The following is a 17,966-nucleotide window of genomic DNA, read 5'->3' on the forward strand; positions in this document are numbered from 1 at the left end:
GTCTGCAACTTTACATGCCTAACTGGAGTATAATACATATCGACGGCTTGGTTAGTAGAGGATTGTGGGCAGGTGTTGGTCCGGGGGTAGCACGGGGTAGAAAATTTTTTTGGGCAATCTTTCTACGCAGTTAAGGCGTGACTGGAGCAGGGTAGAGAATTTCGGCATGTCCTGTGCCGCGTACAGCGGCATATTGGGCAGGTGGTGAAGGTAGTTGTTTGTGAGGCAATATTTTTGTTCCATGGATCCCAGCAGCATCCTACAGTCATCAAAAATCAGATTCAAGTCGGAGACGTGGCTGTCCTCTATTTGTACATTTTCGGCGAATTTGTTACAGATGTGCACCGTGAGTGTCTGATCCTTGGGTTTTAGTTCAGCTGCAATATGCGTGTTAAATTCGTTGCAGGCCAGGATCAGTAGAAATTTCCAGCTCTTACGTCCATGTGAAATTGACGGCGCTGAGCCGTCAACGAGGGGCCTCCTAACGTTGCAGTCCTTTCCAGTGCCCACGGTGACTCCATTTGGCAGGCTTACGCCGATCAGTTCCCCGTAGTGGTTGAACATAAGTCTTCCCCATCCTGCACCGGCCGGAATGGGCATGATTTTACGCTGCAAAATCGTCAACAGGCACGCCAAATTGTGCACCAGCCTCGCCTGTGCGGCCCTCCTTCGCCTACGGTCCCGCGTTTCGCGTCTGCCAAACATTAGCTCCGCCTCTAATCCTTCCCGCTCCGCCTCTAATCCCTCCCGCTCCGCCTCTAATCCTTCCCGCTCCGCCTCTAATCCATCCCGCTCCGCCTCTAATCCCTCCCGCTCCAGACACGCTGGTGAGGGATGTGGCACGAAAAGCGTGTGCGAGAAGTCCCTGGCTGACAACTCAAAGGAGTTGTGGCACAGCCTGCGGGCGCATACCGGCGTGTTGGCCAGGATCGTTACCGGCAGCACAGATTCGAGCATAGTTACCTGTGCAAAGTCAATGCTCCACGCTAACGTGTCTAAATTGCCTAAAACTGCGATGAAATGACTGTTGGCATCTAACAGGCGTGCCGGAGATAGTGCCATCAGGGGTAGATTCAGCTTTTTGGCAAGATTCCGGAGTTCGCCCTTCAGCACTATGCCATTGGCGCTGAGGTAGGTCAGGTGCTGTAGCAAGGGTGTAAATTCGCGCCCAAGGGCCGAAATTTTATTTTTTACGGTCTCTGTTAGTGCCAGGAGCTGGTCAAAGAGCCTCCTGCACGCCGGGGCAATTTCCCTCCACTTTAGTATGGGTTCCGTGGCAGTCGCTGCTATCGCCGGCGTATTCACGGAGTCCAAATCGGATACAGTGTATAAAATGAGGTGGGTTAGTGCCAATAAGTAGAAGCGGAAAGTGTTTAAATTTTTTGAAAATTTTTCAAAATCCTGTATTTCGATCCAAGCGAACACGCTTGCATAGCGCTTTGAATCCTCAACATTATCAGCGGAGGATTTTTCTGCCTGACTGCAGAAGAATTTAGTGACTTCTATTTCAAAATCCTCCTTGAAATTATCTTCAACAAATGTACACACCCAATTTATTCGTTCCCCCCTTTCCCGATACGTCTCCAAACTGTCGCCCGTGCCAAAGGAAATATTCTCCATAATTTGATGAAATTCCTCCAGTCTGGCTCTGTGGACCGTCTCTTTCGATATCTCGCCCTCCGCCACAATAGCCCCATCGGTGGGGGTGCTGTCCTCCACCACCTGACGATTGAATGTAGACTTCTTGTTACACGGAATCACCACTTTACGGCGTCCCTTGCCCTTCCTCCTAGCGTTAGCAGCAGCCAAACGCTTGTTCTCGTCCTCGGGAAATTGCTCATCCTCGGCAAATATAGAATTCCCGTCCGCAGTCAGGTTGGCCTCACTGGTAGTAGTGGGGAGCACCTGGTACTCTTGAACCTTCTTCGCACCGCGAGGAAGCAAATTTGGTACGCTGGATTGGGTCAGATCCGTTAGTTCTCCCTCTGGAGAAGTAACGCCTCCCTTTTCACTGCGCCGAAGCAGCCTCTTCAAGGACTCCCCCTTGGCATCGAGCACTTCAATGGCAGAAAGGCCCCCAGACACCTGATCCGGGGATAGGTTGCCCAGTGTTAAATAGTGCAGGGGGTCGCCCCCCAAGTCTGCCAGCCGCTCGTGGGCGACAGAGGCAGGAAGCAATTCCAGGGCTTCCAGCTCTGCCAACTGCCGGACAGAGTTCATCAGTGCAACAGTGTCCTTGAACTTGAGCGAAGAGGGGGAATCCGTCTGCCGCTTGAGTTGTATTATTATGACGTCGCCTGTTCGTTTGTTAATCTTCTTAATAGCGCAGCTGCACCGACGGACGTTTTGCAGAGTCCTGACCCCGCATTCTTCCAGTACCATGTACCGGCTTATGTCTTTCTCGGCTGCCTCGCTCAACTGCTCGCCATCCAAGTAGCCCAATCGCTTGACTATGGGCAGCAGCCACTCTGTGATGTAGTGCTGAAGGTGGCATTTGGAGTCGCATACTATGGCTCCCACGGTGAGCAATTCAACGGACCTGGTGCACATCCACTTGAAAATCAGCAAAGGGTAGTTGGAGTCGTCCGTCAGCGGGAAGGTCGAAGGGTTTTGCAGGAGGCAGGGCGGCGCGAAGGCAACCAGCACGACCAGTCCTGGCATCTTTTTGCCCTTCCTGGGGTCGATGTAACTGGCGATTTCTATATCCGGGTGCATGTACACAAAGCGCCGCTTGCCCTGCCGCGTCGGGTCGATCTCAGATCGGAGGGCGTAGAGCATGAATGCGTCCCTGCTGCAGGTAGGCTTCCACCGCAACTGCTTTTGACACTCGTCTCCGGTCCGGAAGCAATTTTCTCCGCAGGGGCAGAGCAGGTTGGCGTTGGACTTGCCCTTGCCCTTCTTGCCCTGGTTGGAGTCATTTCCGCCCTGGTTGATTTCTTCTGGCAGCTGTTGTCTCAGCAGCTTGCGTATACCCCAATAAAGGTGTTCTGCCCGTGTCAGCATGCTATACCCGCGCTGGAATGGGTCGGCGAAGGAGGGCTTGCACTCATCGCACCTTTCCCCCGGGAGTTCGATGTTCAGGGTCAGACGTTTCGAGGGGTAGAGCTTATCCTCAATGTAGAACCCCTCGCAGCCGAAAAGGTCCGTGGGGAATAGGAGCCCAATCTGTACCGCGCAGACATCTGAGACTACCTGGCTGAAGATTTCTCCGCACTGCATGTCCGGAAGAGAGAGCAGGTCGTTGAATAGCGGGCTGCTAAGGATCCTCTCCCCCAGCAGGCGTCTGAACTCTGGGTCCAGCCCCTCGGACAGCGATTGGGTGAAGGACAGCGGAAGGTGCGTCAGGGGGAGGGGGCCCTTAGAGACATGCCCCTCGTCCCCCTCCCCCGTCCCATCTCCGCCCCTTCCCAGCTTCAGCAGCGGAGGGGGAAACAGCGTCGGGTAGACGCTGTTAGCCGTCTTTTGGTCCACCTGGAAGGCTATTAGGGACTTTCCCGGCCTGGGCACGCCAGGGTGGTCAATTGCTGGCACGGGCTGATCTCTGGGTCCGGGTGGACAGGCGCAGCCATCCGCCGGGGCGGAGACGGCTGACTCGGCGCCCCCGTAAGGCAATATTTCAGCGAGGTCTAGCTCAGTCACCACGTGCTGGAGCAGATCTTCGCTGCTGCCGCCCTCCATGGCGGAGAAGGGGCCATCGCCCCCCTCCTCGGCCTCGTCGGAGGGGTGGGGCAGCAGGTGGACAAGGACCTTCACCACGACGTTACTCACCGCCCTATTGTACCTGAGCCGCTGTTCCGGCTGAGGTCCTGTCCTTTCCCCGCGCTCTGACGGCCTGCCGACGAAGAGCTCCTCGTTCCACACCAGGGGGAATGCCTGGAAGGGAAGGCCTGGGAACTTGAAGGGGTTTATCGTCTTCCCCAGTGCCCCTCCGACGCCGCTGGCGGCGGCGGTCGTCGTGTTGAGGGATGCGCCGTCGCCCACCTCCGCCTGCGGCTTGTCGCCCCTAGTGAGGGCGGGCGACTGTTGGGATCTGTGGCCCTTCAGCAGGGGCCTGAAGTGGATATACATTCTTGCAATTTCATGCGGGCGTATCAGGCCATGCAGGTAGATGCCCCGGTGCCTCAGGTAGCATTGCATCTCGAATAGTGAGGGCAGGTCGTAGCAGGACGTGAGGTGTGCCATGAACTCGTTGGTTCGCGCAACGGACAAATCGTATTTAGGATTTAGAAAATCGCAGCTAAGCCCCAGATACTTGGCTATAAAATCTGTTCCACCGCTCTTCACGCCCCCGCGTAGTTCATCGATTATCATGTAGTGCGTGTTGCGTATTTTTTTCCCGGACTCCTTCAGCAGCGTAGAGCAGTCGCCGTAGCACTCGCGCACGCTGTCACAAAATCTTTGCAGGGCCAGCAGCCGCGCCTGCCCGCAGGGCTGGTCCATCCTCTCCCTATCCGACTCGTGGCGTATGAGCTTGGCAAACTCGATCGTTTTGGCAAAGAGACTACGCAAGGGTTGAATGAGCAGCATGGTCATGTGGAACCCGTAGAGTCTACCCTGAGGCGTGAGGTGGAACTGGGCTGTGTCTGTCGATGGGCATTTTCCGTTAGAGTTTCCGCTGAGGAGCTGGTTGGCACGTTCGGAGAAGAAAATTTCCCCCAGAGTCGTGATGAACTCCAATTCTAGGCACTTATCCAGAAGATTGCCTTCGCTACTGATACCGGAATACTTTTTAAATATTGACAAAAGCAGCGGTTGCAGGAGTGCCAGTCTCCGCAGTCTCCTCGTAACAGCCTGGGGCGAATCTAGCCTCACGCAGGACCCCGCCAGTTTTTCATGGTACTTGGCTAACAGCCCGTGCCTGGTGTAGCCGTGGACAGGGCAGGGCACTGGGGAGGGCACGCCCTGGCTGGCGTGGCGTATGAGGACGTTTTTGGACCTGGGGTGCCAGTAGTCTGCGTTCCTGCCTACGGCCGTGCGATGGGTCCAATCTGGACCTTCAGGTGTCTCAGGAAATTTGTTTTCAGATAAAATTTCCGTCTCGGTCACCCCCAGGCGTTCAAGAGTCTTATAGTACAGTTTGGGGTTCCACTGCTTCAGGTCCCCCGACAGATCTACGTCCCTTGCCTGTATCATGTCGATGTAGTCCTCGGCCAGGTACACCGCAGAAGCGCAAAAAAACTCACGGTGACATTTCCATTCAGTGAATTCCATTTTAGTTTCCAGTCTCTCGATGCGTCCATCGCTTATGCGGTACCACGGCCCGTCCTCGTCGGGTCGTAGCAGCAGACTGTAGCTGTTGACACCCCCCCTATCACCTTCACGAATTACCAATGCGTATAAAGAGTACCACTTTTCTCCCTCCTGGTACTGGATAGGGCCGGGCATCGCCAGGGTCTCCTCGCGGTCGGGACCCGTCCTTTGCCCGTGTTCTGAAGTCCCTGAGGATGCAACCGTTAAAGAGTTGGAGCACCTAAGTTCAGTTTCTATATCACTGCTCTCAGAACTATTTGTGTTTTCCGTGGTAAAGCTTTTAATGCTGTTATCTTCATCGCAACTGGAGTCATGTCTGTCTGTGTCACGGGCGTCCTTTCCAAGGTTGGAGGGGGGTACAAGAGAGGTGGCGTCCAGCCTAAGCGGCACGTCAAATAGTTCTCCCTTCTTTGTGTTTTTGTTTGGTTGCAGGTAGAAGAACAGGACGTCAGGGTATTTTACAAAGAGTCTGTCCGACGTTTCTAGGGCTTTTTGTAGGGAATAAATATGTTTGCAGCGTATATAAGTTGATGAAATGTCGCAATTTGAACGAAAGAGCCCTTCAGAGTCTGGACTGCCAGAGAATAAGCTCTTGCAGGTAGACTCCAACTCCGTCTGATCGTGCAAAAATAACGACTGTTCTTCCTCGCTTGTTGCAGTTGCGGCCATGGATTTCCTGTTCATAACGTTTTTTAGGCTAATTGAGTCGCCTAGTCTGCGTTGTTTGATTATTTTTTTAACATTAGCCAGGTCTTTTAGCAGTATGGTGAAAATACAGGTGTGTATCTTCGTCAAGGGATCAGAATTTTCTAAGAATTGAAGGTCGTTCATGTGAAGTGTAAGGAGCAAGCGCTTTATGTTGGGTACCTGTGGGTCAATTCTTTCACCGTCTTGCGTGTAAAGCGTGTTTTTGTAGTTGCATTGTTCGCAATCAAGCGAAGAACAATTCACGTGTAGCGTGGGCTCAAAGTGGAATGGGGAGCTTAGAGAGTTGTCAAAACGATCCAAATCCTTGTCTCGTAGTATTTCATTCAGGTAAAAATCCTCCGTTGACAGCCCCAAGGGCCTAGCGTTTTTTCTCGCCTTGCAAATGGCGGCGATGGGATACAGGTACATGTAAGCAAAAGTGTCCTGGAGAGCCGATATTATATTTTCTGACCCTGGCGCTGTGGCGCCAGGGTCAGAAAAATTTTTTTCTCCCTGACCGTTAGTTGTCATGGAACAAATCTCTTCGTAGGGAAATGATAAAATCCTCTTCCTAAACTCCTTTATATTGTAAAGTATGCATACAAATAAAGATAACACGTCTGAATCAAGCGTTGGCTGTATTGATGGAACAAGGGGCTCTACGGCACTCAAAATCCTCTCCATTACTACCTTCTCCTCCTCGTGCTTGTGCCATGGATTAACACACGAACTCTCAGAAAATGATATAGAGAAATCGTCGCTCAAATCGCTTAGGCTAGATTGAGAGTAATCCAAATGTGAATGATCTGAAACATCTGATAATATCGAATCCAACTTGTCCGACAGCTCGCAATGGGGAATTCGAAGTGATGCCCAGAGTTTTGTGGGTCGGTAGGGAGGTACTCTGGACCAGAGCCGCGGATAGGGGGGCTCTGCTTTACCGCGTACTAAGATCGTCCCATCGTCGTCCATAAAACCCGCGGCTTTAGTAAGCTTTGCGTGGGAAATCATCTTTTGCCAGCCCCTAGAAGTAGCGTCGCTGCTGAAACTCCAGTGTGCCCAGGATGTGACCGATTGTTTTGGGTCCTTAAAATTTACAACTGTTAGCTCAAACCGCACATTTGGGAATACCCAGTAATCTGGGTACCAATCTTGTACCACTGCTTCCAGAAATACAGATAGATGATTTGATTCGCTGTCGGTACCGGCAGTGCCCCGGGGGTGTAACAATAAGCGATAGTAGAACCCATTGCAATGGCCTTCGGTTAGGGATTCTATGTCATTTTGTGTCTTTGCTAGTTTCCAAAAATTACGTACAGGAAATTCTAAAACTTTGCACTCGTCGTCGTAGCGGAAGGGGCTGCGATCTGGAATTGGAGGCTCCAATGGGAAGGCAGGCTCCAGAGAACTTGATGTCTGGTCTATCAGCTCCCCGTCCATCCTATACAGTGGATATACTCCAAGTCACTTTTGTTAGGGTTTTAAAATAACCTCCTTGGTAATATTACTTGGCGCAGATATATATACATGGAGTGATTGGCTGATGGGGTACTAACGGTACCTATACTATGTTTTGATTTGCCTGACAGCAGCAGTGATAAGAATTTTAAAAATTCTAACCACTTTCACTATTCCCACTCCCCCTAATCAATATTTGTAGTAATTTATATGTTTTCAGTGTTTGAGTGTTATTAACTTCCTAACCCAATTATGGGTAATCAGGCATTTTGGGACAGCCCAGACTACTCCAAATTCTATTCAGAATTTATTGATGCCATAAATGATAAAAATAACCCAAAATATTCACTGGCATTTCAGCATGTACATGATGTTATTCTTAAAATGTATGCCAGGGGAACAATTTCCGAAAAAATAAACTCATTTCCTAGCAAAAAAACTAAAGTTGTTTCGGGATATATGTCGGGGATAACAAATGTTTCCAATCTCAATTTTGTTGCATTACCTATCCCTTACCCTAAGATCCAGTTTGACAGGTGTAAATTGGCTTCTATTGCCATTCTGAAGCTTATAGACCGCCTATCGCAGGATAATCAGTTCATAGTATCCAACTTCTCAGCCATTACAGATGATTTTATGGCCCGTTTGTACAATATATATCAAATGGTATATTTGAAAAATCACTCTAATGGAGCAAAGTGCGGTAAAAAACCGGGAGTCAGATGCTACTTGAATCGATCCGATTTTGTGATTGACGGTGGCGATTCAACTACAAATCTATGTGGAAAATCCGGTGAATGTCACGGAAAATATTGCAACAGGTGTATATCATACCCTTGTATTTGTACTATCAACGACACTGAATGGCCAAAATTAATCGAGACAAACTGCATTGCAGTTGCCCATTCCACGCATTCCACAAGTTTACATCGTATACTAGGCCAATATACAGATCAACTAGCTGATATTACAGCTTCAGTTGCCAAAACCATACATTTGGCAATTGAAACCAACCAGACAAAATTAAGTGTTGACTCAAGTATCATGAAGATGGAGAGGTGCGTGCTGGTGGTATACTATGAAATAGGTACCATTTTTGACTGGGGAAAGGTGGGAACAGCACTACAAGATGAATACAGGATTACTGTTTTTTATCACACATTAGCAGAGCTTGTAAAAATGTATGAATGTAAACAATTGAAATTTGACGGTGATGATCTAACGATTGTTAAATTTGATGCCACATATGCCATTAAATTAATTTACCTTAGGTCATGTTACATTCCACAACATATAAATGGGGAGGAAGAATGGAATATTATGGGGATTTTAGAACTTTGCAATGCAGTAAAAGTTCCTAGTGTCGCAACGCAACTTGTATGTAGTAAATTAGGGCAAATGATTTGGTCAGCGCGCAAATTTATCGATAAATTACATCCTCAACTTTTTGAACCTATACTTAACACTAAAATTGATCAATGTGATCCGGCTCGGAACATGGATATGAAACATTTGGCAATTGAAAATCCTTATAAGTTTGTGCTAAAAAATCATTTGGAAGGCGGGCATGGAATTTTCTTCAATCAAAAAATATCAGAAACACTTAAAAATGGAATAGGTCCCAATGAATATATACTAGCTAAGAGAATCTTTCCCCCTCTGCAGAAAGCTATATTTGTATCTACTGACGCAGACCGTCAAAGCGTTGAGTGCAGGGTCGATAATTCTGTAACTGAAGTTGGCATCTATTCATTTGGTATATTTACCCATCAATCTGGTGAAACTGCTGATGAATGTAGTGAATGCAATGCTATAATTGAGATTCCTGGGTACCTATCGAGAACTAAGACACCTGAAACGACAGGGGGGGGCATCTGCTCCGGGTATGCCCACCTGTCCACCCTAAAAATTATCTAGTGAAGACATGTCGTCATAGATGCCAATAAAGAATCATCCTTTGTTTGCCCCGACTGTCTTTACGATAATTTATTCTGGTATGTTAAATTAGAAACTCAGTTTATTCTGAGGGGATTCAATTTGTTTTGCATGGGTAAAAATATTTATATGAGTACAGATATAGTAGTATGGCTAGTACTGGTACGATAATAGATTGGTTATGCGGGTTGTGTAAATAGTATTAGATGTACTAATCCACTCGAGCCGCCGTAGACAACCAATTGGGGATTTTCACCTGAAGTGTCCAGACACGTTGGAGATAACACAAAGTCACAATGGTTTAACAAGTTTAGCGCTGTGGTGTTGAATGTCAGAAACTCACTTTCACAGCCTTTTTGACGCTTGATATTTTTACCCGACTAGTTGAGTAACGACTTACGCGATAATTCTTTACTCCTCTAATGATGGTTAGTCCAGTGGCAACTAGTTTGGTATAGCCTAAAGATATTTCCCAATTTAAGTGGTCCAGTACGTCCTTCGCTCCAAAATTGTCGCAGCCACTATTCGTAGTGTCATTATTGATTATTTTTGGTGAACATGTAGATGGTATTGGAAAACTTCCACTACGTTCGTCGCCATTAAACATCCATTCAAATCCCATAAATCTGAAAGGATTGTGCGATAAGAGCTGTTCCAGGGGGAAGATAATAAGTCTAAATTAGCTACATGTTACTCATTTCTTATAACCATCAAACACTTGTTATTAGGATTAATTGTCAATCCGTGGCAAAGTGGCTGATATTGATAGGGCGTTATATCGTAATGGGAAATTGAATGACTACCCAGCCAATCAATCACAAACAGCGAACTACTGTAGCCTATTATGTATTTAGAGTTGTGTGTCCACAAAAGCTGATAAATTGGTCTGTTGGATACAGTATAACTGACCAATTCCCCAGATTTACCGAGTCTTATATCCCTAAATCACTATAATTCTACCAAATAGTAACTGTTCCCATGGTAGATCCCATTGCAAGAATTTCTGAATTTGTCGTAATAGCCATTTTTTGCACGTGCGATGTGGACAAGTAGTCAATATTTGATGTGATAGTTTTGTATACTATTTTTGAACTGTATAATCCCTCAACGTTCTTTGAGGTAGTGTATTGCTGTACTGTGTGATCCAGTGAATTTTGGGAGTCGATGGATTTTCCATATAATTTGATAACTACTAGTTCATTGGTATCAGTTGCAGCAGCTATGTAAAAGTGATGGATATGATCCGCTGTGCAAATTTGAGATGCTGTTATACTTGTTATTATCATTTCCGGGGTGAAATAAAACAATTGAAGTAATTTGCCATAGTGTTTAATAGCTTCAAAAACTTCCAAATTTCCATTGTCAAATAGGCATGTTATCATGTTGCAGCAACTAAGTGATTGGAATTCAAAATCGTGAGTGCTTTGCGTTGTGTGGGTTTGGGCTTGACATTTGTTCCAAATTATTTGCAGGGGTTTAGCAGAAAATTTCGTATCATAAATCGGGCTGTAATATGATGAGCTTTCGTGCCTTAGTGAATAGAGTGTTATTCCGCCTTTAAAATCATTTTTTTCATCCTGTATATTACTACCGTTTGAAAGATCATTACCTTGGCTTATCTCATATGATATGGCCAATAGGCAATGTGATGTATTGCCATTGGATGTGGTCAACCAAGGGCCAATACCAACGCTTGTTACCGCATTTTGAACATCGATAAATGTATGTAACTCGCACAAATCATTTATACACTCAAATTTTGAAGAGCAGCATGGATCAAATGAGAGAATATCATCGCAATTCCTTAGGTAGACGTTTCGTATGGTCATGAGTTATGAAATATCGCTAATTTAAATAGTTAGGGCGAATTTTTTGAAATTTGCGAGGTGAAATGAAAAAATTGTGACCAAAAACTCTGGCATTCTGATACTAGTTCCACGATATGTGGGTAGCACCCTAACCATGGTAGGGATACTGCTTGTGTAATATGGATAAGTCATGACAGAAAGTTCATTAGACGCTAAGTATTGAAAAGTGTATTAAATTAATGATAAATCAATTGTAGGAAACAAAAACATTTTGCTAAATAACGATGAAATCATGAATTTGGATGTATTTTTGTATGTTTTCACTAAATAGTTTTATTAATTCTATGAAACTACAAAAAAATATTGTACAAAAATAACGGACAAAAACTAAAAAATTTATAGATCTCCGTCGCACTAGGTCAATGATACTATGGCTGATTAGACTAAGATAAACTAAGGTGGATATAATACTGGGTAGATCATACGAATGATTATAAGTTGTCAATGGTGATTCATATATAGATTAAATGCGAATGGGGTTGTTGCCGAGTATCGTGACGTGGTCATGTTGAATCACTCTTCAATATAGAACAACGATAAAAATCACCAATACTGCAATATGGGTGAACATACCTCGTTTGAAGAGTTCAACCGTATACTGGAAGCATTGTCAAGCGCTGATAATTCCATACGCGCTAAAGCAGATGAGAGGCTCATATATCTGAAGAACAACGATCTCAATAACACAATATTGCATATTTTGAACGTTCTACAATCTGAAAAGAATACTGAACGTCGTCTCCAAGCTGCTGTGCTATTGCGGCTAGTGCTTGATACCCAAAAAATCTCCACGATTGCCATGAAAACATGGCAAGCAGTCAATGATTCAGTCAAGAATTCCGTAAAAAATACCTTGATAAACTCTCTCCACTATGAAATGCATGCCAGGGTATGTAGTAATGTTTGCGATACTGTATGTGACCTTTGCATTAACAGCCTGACCGACAATGAATGGCCAGAACTAGCGCAATGTGCTCTACAGTTAGTGCATAATGAACAGCCATCGAAGCGAAAAACAGGTCTTAAACTTATTGGTGATTGTTATGAATATTTTTCATGCCAACTTGACCAACATGTGGAGTCCCTCACCAACATTCTCAAAAATTCACTAACTGTAAATGATGTACAAATCTTGTCTGAAGCAATTACCACCATTTCCAGTATATTGACACAAGATTCTACTGCATTAGCTGATGCTGTGAGTTCTACTGCGCCCCTGATTATCCAATCATTGGATAAATTGCTGTTGCCAGAGGGGGGGCAAATGATTACATCTGAAGAAGGCGAAAGGGTTATGGCTTCAATTGTCATACTCATAGATTCCAATACAAACTTTTTGAAAAGTAACTTGCAACATTTCACGCACAAAATGATGTCCATAGCCCTAGCTGAGGGTCCATTGGCAAATTTAGACCCTGGGATTAGATGCTTAGCCATTGAAGCCCTAGTGACCATCCCTGAAAAGAAACCAAAACTTGCTATAAGCTCACAAAACTTCGTTCCTAACCTAATTGAATGCCTTATTCACGTGATGTTGGATATAGAATCTGATATCTATACCGAATGGCTTGAGACGGATGTAGATGATCAGGGAGATTGTCAACGTCTTTACGATGCTGGAGAAGAGGGGCTTGATCGTTTAGGAAGGGCACTTCAATATAGTGAAGATTCTAGGTTTATGACATGGTTGCTATCTTCAGCCGTGCAATACATAAACCAACCTACTTGGCCACACAAGTTTGTAGGTATCATGGCCATATCTCAGACGATAGAGTACCTGGACGAGGATGAGGCAGAGGATAAGTTAGGGCCTATCTTCAAAATATTGTTAGAGAAGATAAAAGATCAAGATTTTAGAGTCCGATTCGCTGCCTGTCAGGCCATTGGCCAAATTGCATTAGACCACCAACCGTACGTGCAATTGTCGTTTTTCAAGGAAGTGCTTCCAGCTCTGATAAATGCTTTTGATGATAATTCTATTCGCGTTCAATCCCATGCTTCATCAGCATTTATAAACTTTGCTGAAGAAGTTCAGAAGGAAAATTTGTTGCCATACGGGGATATAGTAGTGCAAAAATTACTGGGTAAAATCAACATAAACACTCCACGTTTGGTGCGTGAACAGGCAATTACCGCAATAGCAGTAACAGCGGGTGTACTTGAAGAACACTTTTTTAAATATTACACGGCAATAACACCTCTAATGAAAGAAATTATCATAAAGTGTACTAGTAAGGAGGAAAGGACGTGTCGTGGCAAGGCAATTGAATGTATCAGCATAATAGGCATGTCTATTGGCAAGGACGTTTTCCACGGTGATGGAATTGAGTGCATGAATGCGCTTCTGCAAATAATACAGGAGCCAATGGATCCAGATGATCCGGTTAAGGAATATTGTGATGAGGCCTTGGGTCGTTTATGCCATGCACTTGGACAAAGTTTTGTGCCCTTCCTTCCAACTTTGGTTCCGATACTTCTGAGGTCTCTAGAACAAAAATTTAATTCTGACTTGAATGCAGATGATGACATGACTATTATGTTGGCAAATGGTGAGGCGGTTGGGCTCAAGACATCACAGGTTAGTGTATAGTATATTTTCATCCATTAAATTCGTCGTTATTTTAAAAAAATGATTTTTAATGTATAATAGTGTATCTAGATTTATCATTGCCATATTGCTATGAATTAATACTATCCAGTGGCCTTGAATTTTATCTCCAAGGTTAAATCGCAGTTTGATTAAATTTATTTAACATTAAACAAAGCCCATAATTTAACCCAGTTAAATATATGGGTTTTTTCTTGTAAATTTGCACAAGTTCGCCTTTTAATATTACAATAACTGATCCAGGTTGAGGAGCAGCAGCGTACACTAGACCTAATAAGTAATATCGCCGAAGAACTAAAAGATTCCTACGCTGCATACATCGGCATTACTGCCAAGGCAATTATGCCTATACTTACGTACATACTCACATATGAACTCAAAGAAAAGGCTCTAACTTCAATGTCACTACTTATAGCTGCCCAGCGAATTGTATGCGAGAAAACGGGTCAAGGAAGGGAACTGTTGCTAGATATTATCGTGAATACGGTGAATTACGTAGTCAGTAATATTGAGAAGGCTAGAAATGAGAATTGTGAATTGGAAGTGCCAATTGAAATACTGTCTGCCGAAGTTAGTGGCTTGCACAAGTGTGTAGATTCCGCAGGGCCAGGGCTGCTTAATGAAACTATGATCACCGTCTTTGGCAAGAAGCTCCTACTCTTACTTGAAAAATCGACCAAAATCAAGGCGTTTTACGTGGAGCAGATGAAGAACGAAGACTTGGACCAGGATGATCTGTTAAAGCTGCAAGATGATGAAGAAGCTGAGCAGACTTTTAGATCTACCGTACTCGAGATATTTTCAGCCTTGATGAAACACTACCCTGATGAATTTCTAAAGTGTTGTCATGCAGATTGCATGAATTTCATCCGTAGTTACCTGGCTTCTGACTCATGCGATGATAAATCAGTCGCTCTGTACATGTGCGACGATATGCTAGAGAATTTACAATCACGGGTAGTACCATATTGGGATCACTTTTTACCAGATATTATGGCAAGCATTGATATTAAGGAGACGAATATCAGGCAGGCTGCATGTTATGGTGTGATTCAGGCATCTAAGGTGCCAGAATTTGCTCAATATGCTTCGGAGGCTGCAAATAGATTGGCCAATTCAATTCGCACTTATTCATCTAAGAGATCCAAAAATCACCAAGTAAGCCAGACCCTATGTATATTTTAAATTTATATTCCATGGTTATAAAACAATGTTGAATAAACAATTTCAACTTATTATGTTCTATAGTATGAAATTAATATTGATTGTTAGAATTTTTGGTGAAGACAGGTTGAGGAATATATTTAAACCCTTATTATCACTAATATATAACTATCTAACCACATGCCTATTGGCACTATATGTCTTTTAATTAATGAGTGTTTTTTCTGGACGCATGTGTGTTAAATGTGGCGATTTTTATATCTGAATTGCAATTTTATGTAGGCTGCAAATGACAATGCAGTGGCGGCATTAGGTGACATAATTCGCAAATTCGGAAATAACATTTACGGCATTCAAGACTATCTAACGCTATGGATGAACAGTTTACCACTAAAATCGGACGAAGATGAGGGGAAGAGGGTGCACACTGATGTAATGGAGCTTATACTGCAAAAGAACCCCTCCATTTTGGGCGTGGAAAACGCGAATCTGCCCAAATTAGTGAAGATGTTCATTAAAATTTATGAAACCCCATTCTCCACACAAGCTCTCAATTCCAAAATTGTATACTTGATGAAGCACTTGGGTGATGTATTTCTAAATGAGTTACTGCCTTCCATGACTAAAAAGGAGCAGGTGCAGCTCGAACTCATTATCAGAGTTATCAACACCAAAGGTAAAGGTGTGTAGCATTATGTTTATCACTTGTTACGCCGGATTTAAGTTATAAATTAACTATTGCCTTCACATCCATTGATGATGAATACCCACCACTAGTGCTAGGTTAATACTAATAAATTTTTAGGTTTGGTCTTTTTCTTCTGGTAGTTCATATATTGGATTAGAGGGTGTATATACATCGATATGGGATAGGTTAGTATATCTTCTAAGAGTTAGCATTTATTGTTTAATTATATATTTGGTTTAATTGTTTCGTGGTATATATATATATATATGGCATATGCATCGTGATATTTTTATATATTAGCATTGATTAATTGTATTTATAATTTTAATTTGTCTATTTTTTGTATAATAAATTTTGCATGTTTTTGAAATATATCAAAGAGTAACTACGATCCTATGCATACTAATGTATACGGAGTATACCCAACATTATACCGTGACGTGGTAATGTCTATCCATGAGGTACGAATATTTATTATTTACACGATTTTACTCTATTTAAGTGACACATTTGCACTTAAAATTAGTCTAGATAAAACTTTCTCCAAATTATCGCCATGGAAGTTGATTGATTGGCAAAAATTGTCAAAAAATCGCGCCGATGCTGTTACATCGACACATCCCTTGAGACATCCAACGTGGCAAATAGAAATAGAAGCTCCTGGCATTGACTTGCCTATTAGACTACTACTCAAATTCCACAGGGATGGAAAAATAACTACTTCCAACCCAAATATCGCAGGTACCAACACATTGATTTAGGTCACTGGCAATACGGACCTTACGGTATCATCTACTCCCTAAATACAGTCAAAGGAGAAGTTTATCACTTTTCTGCTGAAATATGCTGGAATAATTACGGAGAATCTGCATTTTTTCGCAAGGGTGTGATATACTCCGATCGTAAGGGAAGATTTAAGTTCTTATTTCGGCCAGTGCATGGAAAATTTTCTGGTAAATCCATCAAAAACTCATGAATTCATACATGACTATTTAAGATAATTAGTTGTGAAATGATAATTATGGGAGATATTTAAGTGTGTATAATTGACTATTGTACAGTTGATCCAATGAATAATAATTTATTTAGCCTTTTGTGTAAATTAAATACCTTTTTATAGGACTCGCAAGTCATACTGCTATTAGTGTCGATTTGCTGTTTATTTAGTATCTCTAATACATGATTCAATAACTCTTTGTATAACCCATGATATATTGTTAGATCCGTTATACTGAAATTTGACAATAGCTGATTACACAATCTAACAATCTGCGCTACATTAACTTCTTTACTCGTCACCAAATAGGAATTTAGAGATTTTAGTGCAACATTTGCAGCTTGTGGCCCTTTATATCGCTGGTATAATTTGTTTGCATTTTTATATACAAGTAAATGGTCCAGTGATGTAAATGTTAAATTCTTCGAATGAATGTCCATGAAGCTCAAAAATGTGCGACACATCTCAACATAGTGTTTTGTGTTAGTACATGGCGTGTTGGTAATATAATTCAGTAATAAACACAAGCTGTGAGAGTCGACATTTGAATCCGTTAATTGTGATAGGTGAGTAATTAATTCTCTGTTTAAATTGTCCAACAAATATACATTTTCAATGTAATTGAACAGTTGCGACACTTGGTGAAGTGTCAATGCTAGTCTGATGAAGGGGAAGGTTTGTAATTGTATTTCAGTAACTTTTACTAGTTTATCAATCAGCATGTTGATATCACTGTTAGAACTTGCCGTGAGGCGTATTGATCTCCAGAGGATTAGAAGATCGAAAGTTTGTAACAAATCGTTCTCATTAATATCGTCTATTTTTAATCCATCTTTGCTTTCAGTAGATAGTTGTAATGATTTATCTAATATGTCATATAGTTTACTAGATGTCGCAAGGATAAGTGCAGATAATCTTTTATGATTACGAGAATATAAAGATTCCCTTAGAAGCTTTATCAGTTTATCCTTGGTGATATTGAGTGATTGTGATTTAGCAGTGTAGTGGAAGGACCGATTGGAGCATAGGGGATGAGGAAATTTTACAAAAAAATTGCGTTTTCCATTCATTGAAACATTAGCTAATGTTTTATACAACAAAAATACAACAAAATCATACAATCAATCAATTGTGTGTAGACACCGTGGAAGCAATTGTCTCCAACACATTAATAACTAAAAATTTGTGCTGGAAGTCAATAAACATGTTTATTGTGTGTTATAGACCCTGTCTCAATTAATTATGAGAGAGTTATTTCGTGGTATTGGGTGTAATGTGGGTAATGACAGGCATGGTATGGACATCAGATTC

The 17,966-nt window shown here is 43.1% G+C and overlaps 6 protein-coding genes across 6 annotated transcripts; 3 read left to right on the forward strand and 3 right to left on the reverse strand.

Moving 5' to 3' along the window:
* Window positions 1-51: 51 nt before the first annotated feature.
* BMR1_02g00735 (MATH and LRR domain-containing protein PFE0570w) lies at window positions 52-7,377 on the reverse strand (the record flags this gene model as incomplete). Its single annotated transcript, XM_012792467.1, has 1 exon — window positions 52-7,377. One exon carries the CDS (start codon window positions 7,375-7,377, stop codon window positions 52-54), a length of 7,326 nt encoding a protein of 2,441 aa, XP_012647921.1.
* On the forward strand, window positions 7,648-9,312 carry BMR1_02g00740 (glutathione synthase; the record flags this gene model as incomplete). Its single annotated transcript, XM_012792468.1, has 1 exon — window positions 7,648-9,312. One exon carries the CDS (start codon window positions 7,648-7,650, stop codon window positions 9,310-9,312), a length of 1,665 nt encoding a protein of 554 aa, XP_012647922.1.
* Window positions 9,510-11,159, reverse strand: BMR1_02g00745 (hypothetical protein; the record flags this gene model as incomplete). The annotated part of the gene is made up of 4 exons (XM_012792469.1): window positions 9,510-9,710; window positions 9,731-10,004; window positions 10,025-10,270; window positions 10,291-11,159. The coding sequence occupies 4 exons, from the start codon at window positions 11,157-11,159 to the stop codon at window positions 9,510-9,512; spliced, it is 1,590 nt and encodes a 529-aa protein (XP_012647923.1).
* On the forward strand, window positions 11,758-15,660 carry BMR1_02g00750 (Importin-5; the record flags this gene model as incomplete). Its single annotated transcript, XM_012792470.1, has 3 exons — window positions 11,758-13,776; window positions 14,050-14,964; window positions 15,253-15,660. 3 exons carry the CDS (start codon window positions 11,758-11,760, stop codon window positions 15,658-15,660), a joined length of 3,342 nt encoding a protein of 1,113 aa, XP_012647924.1.
* A 444-nt stretch (window positions 15,661-16,104) lies between these two features.
* BMR1_02g00755 (conserved Plasmodium protein, unknown function) lies at window positions 16,105-16,634 on the forward strand (the record flags this gene model as incomplete). Its single annotated transcript, XM_012792471.1, has 2 exons — window positions 16,105-16,399; window positions 16,420-16,634. The coding sequence occupies 2 exons, from the start codon at window positions 16,105-16,107 to the stop codon at window positions 16,632-16,634; spliced, it is 510 nt and encodes a 169-aa protein (XP_012647925.1).
* Window positions 16,635-16,708: 74 nt separating this feature from the next.
* Window positions 16,709-17,725, reverse strand: BMR1_02g00760 (hypothetical protein; the record flags this gene model as incomplete). Its single annotated transcript, XM_012792472.1, has 1 exon — window positions 16,709-17,725. One exon carries the CDS (start codon window positions 17,723-17,725, stop codon window positions 16,709-16,711), a length of 1,017 nt encoding a protein of 338 aa, XP_012647926.1.

Source organism: Babesia microti, chromosome II (assembly GCF_000691945.2).
Source record: "Babesia microti strain RI chromosome II, complete genome".
NCBI classification, from domain to species: domain Eukaryota; phylum Apicomplexa; class Aconoidasida; order Piroplasmida; family Babesiidae; genus Babesia; species Babesia microti.